The sequence below is a fragment of the Syngnathus leptorhynchus genome, chromosome 13 (genome assembly GCF_054491065.1).
Source record: "Syngnathus leptorhynchus isolate UIUO chromosome 13, UIUO_Slep, whole genome shotgun sequence".
NCBI lineage: Eukaryota > Metazoa > Chordata > Actinopteri > Syngnathiformes > Syngnathidae > Syngnathus > Syngnathus leptorhynchus.
The window spans coordinates 9,132,305-9,144,780 of NC_141207.1; the positions used below are offsets into that span (position 1 = coordinate 9,132,305).

The 12,476-nt window shown below is 43.6% G+C and overlaps 1 protein-coding gene across 2 annotated transcripts in view; it reads right to left on the reverse strand.

The window, feature by feature from the left end:
- sema6bb (sema domain, transmembrane domain (TM), and cytoplasmic domain, (semaphorin) 6Bb) overlaps positions 1-12,476 on the reverse strand; it is a 70,151-nt gene that overhangs the window by 11,465 nt on the left and 46,210 nt on the right. Inside the window, exons 7-18 of one of the 2 annotated variants that reach the window (XM_085927435.1) lie at positions 9,972-10,070; positions 8,837-8,927; positions 8,372-8,491; positions 7,876-7,964; positions 7,480-7,697; positions 4,723-4,854; positions 4,447-4,596; positions 4,275-4,307; positions 3,339-3,518; positions 2,787-2,927; positions 2,435-2,512; positions 377-435 (exon numbers count right to left, since the gene is read on the reverse strand). In XM_085927435.1, the coding sequence (XP_085783561.1) occupies positions 377-435; positions 2,435-2,512; positions 2,787-2,927; positions 3,339-3,518; positions 4,275-4,307; positions 4,447-4,596; positions 4,723-4,854; positions 7,480-7,697; positions 7,876-7,964; positions 8,372-8,491; positions 8,837-8,927; positions 9,972-10,070 (1,390 nt within the window). The remainder of the gene's footprint in view (positions 1-376; positions 436-2,434; positions 2,513-2,786; positions 2,928-3,338; positions 3,519-4,274; positions 4,308-4,446; positions 4,597-4,722; positions 4,855-7,479; positions 7,698-7,875; positions 7,965-8,371; positions 8,492-8,836; positions 8,928-9,971; positions 10,071-12,476) is intronic. The other variant, XM_085927436.1, reaches the window with a different exon arrangement.

Sequence of the window (12,476 nt, forward strand, 5' to 3'; positions counted from 1 at the left end):
CTGCTGACTCTCGCGGGAGGACGCCTCGTTGTTGTTTATTTGCGTTGAGTTTCATCTGGCACGCGCGCAAACAAGCACACGCTTGATATTGTTGCGATGGCGAGAGAACGAGTGCAAAACCTTTGTGACGTAGGAGTAAATTTTTTTAGGGTAGCGTCGCTTTACTTTTTAAGGAGCTCTTAAAAACGGCATTCGCTGATTTTGCATTTTTGCAAGTCAATTCACAATGTTCAATATTGCCCAGACCATCTTTTTTTTACTTTTAAATACAGGAATTGAATCGTCACTTCTATGCTAAATAGGGTGTGAGTACTTTTGCAACTTCAGGCTGATTTGTCTTGACGGCAGGACAACCATGAGATAGATGAGCACTTACCGTCGCAGTCGCCCAAGTGAGCCACGTTTCCCAGCTCGACGTCTTGTTCAAACGGCAGCCTGTCAAAGAGGAGGACGCACAAAAACGATTATTAGACATTATTGTCTCGTTCATATCATTTTTTTCATTGATATGTCCATTATTAGGACTTTGTGACACAATCCAAACTGAATTTTTAAGCCCAAGTCTTCTCAAACAAAAGGTTCTCGAGCCTTTACTGTAGAAAGCTCGTCAACAAAACAAAAAAACAAAAAAAATGAGAACATGAAGACGCCCCTGTGGCTCCATTATGATACTAATAACCGAAGCACGGCTCTAATTTAAAGATCACGCATACCCGCGGGGAGTTTAATTTAGCGGCTTAATGAGCCGAATTGCAAAAACATCTTGGTCAGCATATTCTGTATTGATGGTGTAAATAGAAACTCCTGGGTGTAATGCAATAAATAAGAACGTGGCAGATTTTTTTTTTTTTTAGGAGTTTCACCATTGACCCGAATTGGTCACACTGGTGGGAGCACCGGAAATAGACTTTGGCGGCCTACACCGACCAGTCTGATATTTATTTATTCCTCCTGAAAATCTTTCCCTCTTTAATAATCTCCGTGGACAACTGGTTGTGATTTCCAGTGGTTATTACAAAAAAAACATTTATATTCCAGACCTCACTTGTTCTCGGAGTGTTCAATTTGGCACCTCTGGCAGCCTTTTGTCTCAAAAAGATGTCATATTTATATCCAAATGAAATTTCATCAACACAAAACAAATGTTCCACTTTTATTACTATACGCTCTCTGAAGATTTCTTCGTAGCCGTACCTGTTATTGTATTCATGGCCCGATAAATAAGAGCTCACGGAATCTCGGCCTACGTGTTTTGGACAGAAAAACACAATTGCGTAAGCAAAAGGACACCTCGGTTGAATTGAGGCAAGGAGCAAAAATGCTTGGTATATTTTGTTGACCTTATTTAACCTCCGGAATGCGGATATGAATACAAAGTGGTGATTATTATCTTTGTAAAGGCAAATTTTTTCAATTGAGGCGCTCGCTACAAATTTCTCAGGAAGCGGAGACGAAATGAGAGAACCAAGCAACGAAAAGAAAACACAGCTGGCAAAACAGAGCCGAGAAGCACTCGGCACGAGACGCACAAAGGCCGTCAAATTAACGAGATGGAAAACGCTGGCCAAAAATATCTCATTAGGAATTGAATTAATATTTCAAAAACATCTGACTTGTTTCTCCGAGCGTGCAAAAACAAGAAAGAGAATAGAGCAATAAATGTTGCAATCAATTTCGCTCCCTAGAGGAACAATTTGCACTCATTTCAACCACTTCGGATATTTTTTTTTAGCGCCTCCCCCCCTCCCAACTTTTTTTGCACCCCCAACCTGTTTCTCAAAGACATATTTTGATGGACTGGCAGAGTAACAAACAAAAACAAAGAATAAATAATCCGAATAAAAAAAAAATGCCTGGAGGAATCTCCCCGTAACTGGAAACGGGATCGATGGGCGAGTGGAGCGGCCCCGCTTAAATCAAATCAGGACAGGCCACACAACGACTCTGCGCAGCCCGCGGTGGTCTTTACGGACCCGCCGTGTCTGTTTCCTTGGCTCGGCATCTGTGTTCTTGGAGCTTCTAATTCAATGAGTCGAGCGCGGGAGGGAGGCGGCGGCGGAGGTGAGCGCATGTGCAAGGCTAAGTGAAAGAAGATGCGGCGTGATGCCGCGGTAGCCATCGACATCTTGAACCAATCGCGCCACTGACAGCCCACTTAGAGCGCACAGATGGTCCTCTCAAAGCATGACTTCCAGACTATATGGAATAAGAAAAGAAAATCGCAGGTGCGATGCCAGACAATAAACTTGAAAGAGGAAGACAAAGAAAATATATGGAAAGATCTATATATATATTTTTTTTTTTACGAGAAAAGCGTAAATTGAGAGTTGTGCACTTGAGTGTAGTACCACATTGCGCCACAACATACCAAGGCAGCACCGAGCGCTATTGTACGATGTAATTGAGAGCAAGAACAAGATGGGTTTGAAGTTACCTGGTTCCGGGGCGTAGGAAGGAGCAGGTGCTTCCTCTGGTCCAGCCACAGTACGGATCCCTAGAGGCGATGCAGTTTCTGCGCCAGAAAAGCCAACGTCACACTCGAGCCCAAAATTGGATCGCAAGAATTTTGCCACTTTTAGTGCCATTATCCTTTTTTTCCAAGCATGAAATGAATTTAGGGATTGATTTCCTGCTTGTGCGGGAATTTCCAAAGGACTTTATAGCTTGTGGGAATTTCATCTAGAGCATTTTAATTTCAGAATATTTACGATAAACATATTTTTAATATTACTTTTAATTGTATTGTTTTATTTATTTGCGCATGTGTGTGTGTGCGTCGGGCTCACTTGATGCAGCGCGAGAAGAGCTGGCAGCGCGCTACGGGCACTCGCACCACGCAGGAGGAGAAGGCCAAGATCAGAGTGTGACTGGCTCGATCCAGAGTCAGAGACAAAAGCTGCCTGGCCTGTGGAGAGTCACCGGCGCATCTGCGACACACGCGGGGAAAAAAGAAATAACAAAAAAAAAAAAAAAACATCTTGAAGCTTTAATCAGCTTGGAAAAGAAAAACAAGCTGGTGAATTAAAAAGAGAAAAAGCTAGTAAATGTCAAGAGGACTAACGAGGGCTCGCTCGTCTGCATTGTTGTTATGCTGATTGTTCTCGTGCTTAGCGTCGTTTCAAGGTGCAGCTGGAAGATCCCCAAATGGCGCATTAGCTTTAGCGATGTTTGTGTCCTTTTATGCTCGCCAAGTTCATTTACACAGCAGTGCCTTGAGGTACAAGTAGCAACTGAGCTCATTAAACCTTTGTAATATTGTTCTCCTCACAGGATAGAAAATAAATGCTGGTTAAATTGTCTGTCTACATGTGTTGCTCCATAGTTTGTGCTCAGCTTACTTTTCGGGGTTGAAGCCCTCCAATTCCTCCAGGAAGATGTTGCTGCTGGTGACCGTGTTGTCCTGGTTGGGCACGATGAGGAACTTGAGGACGGTGCCCCGGCTGGAGCCCAGGAACAGGACCGTGCGGTTCCTGTGCGGCCCGGCCTCCGAGTCCACCACAATTTTATTCAGCTGGTACCTGCGCACAAAGCAGAGGATCATTTATTTTCCAAGAAATGAAATATTGTGCATTGAAAGGAAAACATGCAATGGGAATTGAATGGAAATAATTAGCAATGCTAATGAGATTGGCATTGTACACTAATTAGGTTAGACTTTGGCTCGTTAGTTGGACAAACGGGCTTGTCTCGGGAACAAAAGAGGAGCGCGACTGGACTCCGATAGTTGTGTTGTCCCCGATGCTTCCTTTTAATCGCTCCTCATAATCCCCCCCCCGGCGGATGAGTGACAGTGCGAATCCTCGATGGCAAGCGTGCGCTCGCCGTTACTTTCAACGCCCAGTTTTCTAGCGCAAAATCTTTTTTACGCTGCGAGGGGAACATCATTGTTGACGAGATTATGGATTGTGTTTAGAGGTAGATAAGCGGGAATGCAAAGATTTTGCGGCTAAAGGATGGGACGCCGAGCGGAGACGGCCGCCGGTTATTTATTCAATCGCCTCGTTCTTTATGGGCTGTAAAAACAAGTGCGGAGGCAATCGTAAGCTAAGCAACTAAGCTCGAAAGTCCCGGTCAAGTGAAAATAAATATGCAAATCAGGAGTTTGTTGTTGAGAAAAGCATCGTTATGTTTATGTTTATACTTGGAATTGAGTTCACTTCTATCTGCAGCATAAACGCTAAATGCTGCTTCACCATGTTTACTTTGAACTAAAAAAATGTCCGTTACACAATTAAGACACTGCCTACTTTTGGGAGCCATGCTTTTCTCCTTACCTTGTTTTTAAACCTACATCCAATGTTGCACCTCTAAGAAGAAAAGGGAACAAAGATCGTTTGTGTTAAACGTTTGAAGGACTTGGAAGAACTTGGCACGAATAAAATTCCAAGGAAACGTTACCACGTCACCACGAGTCTTGATATAATTCCAAAGAACTTGTGATCTCACCTGACCATGGTTTTGACAATCCACGGCCTTTGTCCAAGCGACGGGACGGCATCGTCCATCAGCGGGTGAGTCTTGACAAAATTAAGCATCTCGTCGGGGAAGGAGTTGGACGAATTGAACCTGGAACCTTGAACGGCGCAGCCTCCGGGTCTGAATAAGAGCCAAAGCACTTTGTTTTTCCAAAAATCATCAATCGACTTCTGTTTGTATGCATTGCATTGTGTTGCTAATGCTAATTTCCATTAGCCTGCGCTAATTGATTCCAGTCTGACTCACCTCGGTGTGGGGATGACTTCATCAGGAACGGGCGTCCAAATGGACTCGGCTGACTTCTGTTCTTTAAAGCGTCCGTCGAACACGGAGGCCAACTGCTCCATGTCAAAGGCGCACACCGCCGAGCCGGGGATGCTGCGCAGACAGACAGACAGACAGACAAAATTAGTCCGTGCGCAAGATGTCATTTGGTGGCACATGAACGACCGGGAACAAAAAGTAAGATAACAACTCCAGTCTTGACTGATGGAACAAAAGGATACCAAAAAAAAAAAAAAAGGCTCGCGGACGCCATACGAGGACAGACAGCCAAGCAAAAGACGACAAACTGGATTTGGGCTTTTCATATTTTCACAGTCAGCGCTTGAAAACAAAAGGTATTGTTACAGAGAGCAAAACGAATGACGGGCAATGATGGAACTTGTCAAGTCGGCGGCTTAAGAAAAAAAGACAGGCGGTGGATGCAATAGAGAGATTAGAAGAGTCTTGGCGTCAATTTCTGGAAAAAGAAACATAACGGGAAATGAGTCACTGATTATTCCTCCCTGTGAAGGAAATGAACCCAACAAGGAGGCCTGCTGAGTCACTGGGCGCTTTAACAGCTGTACATCGCCCACACACAAACACTCACATGACCCCTCTGGACCCCCAAAGACCCCGTCCGTGGAAACTTAGACCACCTTGTGTGTGAGTTCAGATGATGAATGGTGTGCGTGGTGCGAATGCCAGTGATGAACGCAACTGAGACACCTGCAATCTTCATTTCCTTCGCTATATGCTAGCAAACGTGTTGCTAACTGCGAAGCTACATCTTCAAAACCCAAAGTATGGGTTTAAACTCTAAGTGGTTTGAAACAACAACAAAAAATAAACCCCAGAGTCTTTGAAACTTTAACTTGGAATCGTTCCAAGCTGCTTGGAAACCAAATTTAGCCTAATTAGAAATCTCAATCCTGCGTTGAAAGTCAAATTTTGAATCCCTACCCTAGTTTTGAAACACTAACCTTTCCTCTCTTTGAAACTGAATGCACCCTTGATCATCCCTTATGAAACCTAAAGCGAACTTTTCCAGACAAAATGTTCCACCTGTCCTTGTGCAGCGATAGCAACTCTTATGATGGGGTTGAAAACGAAGCTGCAAGGTGGGCGTCAGATAACGAGCGAGACAAACAACAATAAAAAATTGCCTCTCAAAGGGAAACATGTCACATCTTGTAAAGGTGAATTATAAGAACAATATGTTGTGGCTTTGCTGGAGGGAGAGACAAGCGGGGGTCTGACTCTTGGCTACAATATATGAAGTCCTCTCCGTGATGTTGCCAGGCAACTAGCGATGAGAAAATCAGCAACTTTATAACTGCAAAAATAAGAATAACATTTCTTAGCCTGAAGGCTATAAAGAATTTTAGGATATCCATGGGCAGATTATCATTCGGCTCGAGGGTTGAACCTTGTTTTAGGAGCGACACGTTTTGGTTTGCTACATTCAAAGTTGTCAAAATGGCTAAATAGCACAAATTGTGATATTTTCACTTGAGTGTGTCCTTATTTTTATGACTAGTTTATAGTTATTTAGAAAGGAGAAATTATTTTTTTGTGTTAGACGTGATGACTACCTCAAATTGTATGTATGAAAAAAAAACAAAAGAGGAAAAATATCTAACAAATTGACTCAAATCTGTAAAAAATAGCAAAAAGCTAAGTAGCGATCTGGCTAGCTCACCAGACAGACAGACATACAGTCTCTCCATCCTTGAGATGTTTACGTGGTGTTACACAAAGGCAACATGAGCGACTGTCCGTGAGAGCACTCCAAGGTTTCTTGGCCGTTTCAGATGAAGTCATTTATCCAGCTAGCACTTAGCGCGGCGCAGTGGGCCACATGGGACTAGTGGGACATTCTGGCATTCATTTCCTTCTCCTCCCTTTCTTACAATCATCACTAAAGATGTAAAAACACCAAAACCATTTAGTATATATTAAGTATATATTAAGGAGAGTGTCACAAAGTAATGTAAAGTTTCTTATATTACTGATATTCAAACACTATACAGGAATCAAAACCTAATTTGAAAGCCAAACAAATCATTTGACTTTGAAAGTCTAACCTATTTGAAACCCAACCCAGGCTAAGAATCTAAATAAGATGACAGCAAAGCACTTTTTTTTTTTAATCTGTGAAGCTCCTCAACTCACTTCACTTTAACAAAATGGCGTCAAATCCCAATCTGAATATGTGAATCCATGAATGCTGAATTTAAAATACAAAGGCATCGAGTCTATACAATCTTCACAGCCTTCCAATGGCAACCAGACCAGCAAAGAAATTGAATCCGACACCCTTGCAAAATGATTTTATCTGGGACTCAATGAAAATGTGAGTGTGTGGTATGTGCGGGCATGTTCAAAAGCTCTTCCGAAGCGGCAGCTGAAGAAACATTTCCAAGACCTTGTGGACGCACGTGTTGTCCATTATTGACTAGCTCAAAGTTGACTTAGTCGGGCTGCCGTCTTCAAACAATCCCCCGCCCATCGTCACCATCATCATCATCATCATCATGCCACCTTTCTTCTTCTTCATCATCACCACACATCTCGTTGTCACTTCCCCCAAAGTCGTTATATCAGTGAGCAGGTTGAGGTGCAAGTTAACACATAACACGTGAGAAGCAGAAAATGTCGTGGTGTGGGTTCTGCAACAAGAACTCGTTTTGTCTCTAGCTCTGGTAAAGGCACAGAGACAGAATGTTTGTGCGCTACCTGTTGGCCGGTGTGGAAAAGACGCCGAGGATGATGTCGCGGCCGTGCATGTTGATGATGGGGCTGGTGGAGTGCAGCATGTTGAAGTAGAAGTGGGAATCTCCCGGCACGGAGCAATTGAGCCGGGCCTTCAGGAAAGACGTCCACTGCTTCTCCAGGACGCGCTGAGAGCCGCCCTGGTCGCGCTTGCACACTCTGGCCACACGGGGCACCACAACCTACATTCACACAACCAGTGATGTCATTGATTTTTTCCACCCATTTTTTGCCGAATTGTTATTTCCCTTTTTTGTGTGTGTGTGTTTTTAGCATCATTATTTAATTTTTTTGCCTATGTGGTTGAAAGCAAATGCACATTCCCAATGAGGAAGACATCCTGTTATGTACTTTCATGACCTTTTCCAGGTAATTAAACTCCATGGCGATCTCTCGGAAGAAGAAGTAGATGTGAGGGCCCCACTCCACGGCGCTGACGAAGAAAGGCTCTGCATTGGGGCAAAGCAATGGACACATTTTCACTTCTATGTACTCTTTTGAATAATTATTCTTTTGCCCGTACTTTACTTGGTTCTTACATTTGAAAACACTTTTGATTCCATACAGGCTCAAAATATGCTTGCTACTCCATGGCTGCTAAAAACTTAGCAAAGAAGCGTAACGGCGGCGCGACGTTTCAGTGGATTTATACTCGCAACGTCTACCTGCTAGGCGCCCGATAGCGTTTCTTTTTACTACCTTATCCCGGTGAAATAGTGATGTGCGAGGGGGCCCGCTCAAGCAGCTGCTAACTCAACATAAACTTGTCAAGCCTGCAGGCGGGCTCAAGCCGTCCACGTCTACAATTCTTCACAAAATGACACACATTCTCTCGCATACACACATCTCGGGCTACCTCGGAACCACTTGGAGTCGTGCTTGATGGTGCGAAGAGCGGGACTGTCCCCGAGGCTCCGGTAGATGACGGCGTCGATGGCCAGGAAGTCTGTCACGGTGGCCGTAAACAGATTTCCCTCTGTGACAGACAGATGACAGACAGGTTAGTTATTCAGAAAAAAAAAAGAATACTACCAAGACACTCAAGTTGATCCCGAACGTATCGCATAGCACAACGGTTAACACTACAAATTAACATCAGATAATATAAAATAAACTCAGAGACAAGCTGCTAAATTATAGCGTGTCAAGTGTTAACTCAAGTCATTAAACAAGGTTGCTAAGCAAACTGAAGAAAGCCGCGGCTGAGCATAAAAAAGAGGCTCATTATCCACCCTGGTGACAAACCATGGACATGCACTCAAGTCATTATGGAGATGCCAAAAGAAATATGTGAATTGAGACACAAATGAGTCACCTTTACCTGCAAACAAAGCCACGTTGGCGTGTTTGGGATCGTAAGGACATCTGGCCATTCCGCTCACGGGGTCACTGACCATTTCCAGAGTGTCACCCTGTTATACACAAACACACACACACACTGAAGCATCAATCAGTAGCAATCAGAAGGCAATATTTTGAAAAACAAGTCATAGGAGAATGACACTTTAGCGTCGTTAGCTTAAGTGTACAGTAGTGATTCAGTGGTAGCAATTAGCGAATACGGTGGAAGCTAAAAGTAAAAGTTCATCAAGACTCCCCCGCTAAATATTGTTGCGTGCGGTATTATACAGTTGATAGGGTTGCATTAAGGCACAGCTAAAAATAAAGCAGTTGCTAGCTTGCTAACTAGCCCCCAGGGAGGCAATCAAGTTCATCGTCGCACACAGTCGTCATTAGCGACTGACAGATAAAGAAGCGGCGCCTCACCGCCGCTTGTAAGGCGAGGCATGAAAAATGATCTGCCAGAGAGCTTTTGATCAAAGTATTTGGGCTCCGATATTCACTCATCAGCCGAGCCAATGACTCATTTATGTTTGCGGCGGTTTGAAGTTGCGATCAAGCGGGGCAGAGGTGGATTTGGGAAGTTAATTCAGCAACACGCTGATGGATTTAGGTAAGATGAAGAACACGCAAGTGTTTGACTAATGGCAACAATTAGAGGGCAACAATTAGAGGGCAAATTGACAGAGTCAGGTCAGTCAAGATTGTTAGCAGAACCTTGTTGACATCATAATTTCTCCTTGATGAAGTCACTTCCAAAAAAAGAAAGAAAGAAACGAACAAAGAAACAAATGAATCATATCTTCACATGAGCTCATTCGTTCTACGCCTCTTCAAAATGGGATGTTACACAACAATGAAACAACAAATACATGGCAAATTCCCATTTTCGTTTTCTCAATCTTCCTCGAGACGTTTATGGACAAGAAGCCATGTGGCACAAAAGACTATTCATTTAATCAAATTTATTGAATTATTAAAATAAATTTATTTGTTTATTAAATTTTATTTTTATTTATTACATTTTATTTTTATATATTTATTTATTTAATCCAGGTGACGTGCGTAAAAAGCGCGTCTTCACATCCGAGACATTCATTTTATGGACGACTTACGGTGTAGTTGGCACAAAGCGGGTTGAAGGCGTTGGTGCCGCACACAAACAACCCGTCAGGCCGACTGAGGAGTACCTTCATGAAATTCCGGCATTCATCCTGCAGGGTGACACAAAAAAAAAAAAAAACTCGAGTCAAGTTCATTTTATTTTTGTAGCACCCATTGACAGCAATGAGCACGACGGCAGCCATATAAACAATGTGATGAGCACTATAAATTAATGAGAGTGTAAATGGAAAAGAATCCAGCAGCTCCAGAATGAAAACAAGAAATCATTCCCCAAATGTACGCCTGTCAGCAGAAGCCTTTTGCAACCTGCGCACAAACGATGTCGCGATTATCTAAAGCGTTCAGTGAAATGAAGCTTTTCACTCGCCTGATGTGCGGAATTATTTCACCATTAACGCTGTCAATCAAACTGACGGAGGTTGAATGCGGCCTGTCGAGACCCAAAGCGTCTACAAACGCGCCAGAGTGCCGCCGCTGATGATTGACAGACTGTAATGCAACCCAACCCGGGGATCTTAAAACAAACGTGGCATCCGAGGCTAATTTCTTCAGCGTGACACTTCAAAGTAGATGAAGTGACACGACAAAAATCATTCTCTTGAAACGGAAAGGCGCGGACGAGTCGCGCTGACGAACGGCGCGCCCAACGCCGCCCAATGGAGACAAATGACTCGAGTTAATCTGCAGCCAGCGTTGACAAATGGTTTCCAATGTGCTAACATTAGCGTAGGCTAACCCTACACAACCTCTGCCATGTTATTTACATTGTTGCAGTGTTGAACAAAACAAAGGAAAGGCACAGATGCGTATCTACGATATACTGTAAAAAAAACTACAAGCGCCTCAGTCAGTCCGGCACCAGGCCCATCAAGATTCCGATGACATCAGCGTCATGATGAGGGACCCCCCTGGAAGCCAGATGTCGACGGCCTTCAAACCCCCAATCAAACTTCCCGGCGGGGTTCTCATTTTCACCGGTTGAGAAGAAAAAATGGTAAGTGTGTGTTCGATGCGTGGTGTCAAGTGCGAGGTGTCACTTTCCAAGTGACACATTGTGGAGTGACAGTGATGTGCTACTTGCCGCTCATTAGCACACGCCACCTGCGCCAGTCTGTTCCGAGTTAACGTGCGTGTAATCGCCACTTGGGTTGGGTTCGGTTTTGAAAAACGGCTCTTAAAGTGGAGCACAAAACATGCATGTTAATGTTTGACTAGCAATTGGCTAGTTCAACTAAACGTAGCTGAGGCCAAATCAAGCTAGCATATGTAGCTTAGCTGTCTGGGTGGGTTTTATCATGACAGTTACATTTAGACGATTTATCTTTGATTTGGGAACCTTGCAGGTTACTTTGCTTTTTTTTTTGTTTTGTCACATAATGTCCATAATGAATAAAATGATTCCTCTCGGATGGAAAACAAAGGGGCGGGGTCTTTTGTCAGACTCTAACGAGAGTTTTTTTTGATTCTCATTTTCTCTTTATGAAGATTGGCAAAATTCATCTGCTGCTGCATGAATTCATTTCATTAACTGGCATTTATCTATTCCAGGAAGCAATTTGGCACGGGCATGCGCAAGCTTTATTCAAAGACAAATGAAGTCAGCAGGATCAGGCTTTCATTGCGCTTTCGGAACACGCGTGCACGCTCGCGCACACGTGCGGTGGCGGCAGATTATGGGGCCGTGAATTAGCCAATGATAAAATTGTTTATAGCGCCGAATGTTTCACGGTCCTTATGCCTCCTTGTCCCTTCCGAGTGCGCTCTCTGCTCCTCCCCTCCCTTCCTTGGGAGGCATCCAGACAAAACGCCACCTGTGCTGTGTTGGCAAGCCTCGGACCAAAACCCAGACGACTGCAGAACCTCCTCCTCCTCATCCTCCCCGCGTCCTCCTGCTCTTCTAACGGACACTGGCAGAGCAGCGAGGCCTCTGAAATATTTATCTCCTGCTCAGATGAAGTAGGCGGCGGGCCAGCATAAATACAGCCCGAGATGAATCTGCCATGCTTTTTATTTATCGCCTATTAGCGAGCTATGTTGCCGATGCGGACTAAATTGCAACGCATTTGTATTATTTGCAACTCGGGTTTAATGCGGGGCCGTTCCTTTCATCTATCGTGTTGGTATCTGGAGTCTCCCCGTATGGGACTAATAAAGAAATGTCAAATCAAAATCAAATCATAAGACTGAAGTCGACACAATTTCCACACAACCAAGCTCATCCCTAACGCTTGCATTGACTTACTTAAAAAAAAAAAAAATTATTCTGTGTTGCTCGGAGCGCAAAAAGTGAAAAACGAGATTTAATGTGTTATTTCACACAGATTTTTTTTCAGTAATTAATCCTGCACAATTAAGGAGACAAAATCTCAATTATGTGAAACATATTGCATTAGTTTTGCTTTAAAATCCTATTAAATGCTCCCCAAAATAGATCTGGCAAAGGTTGATTACTTAAGTACAAAATCAACACAAGAAAAGCTACAAATTCAAAATAA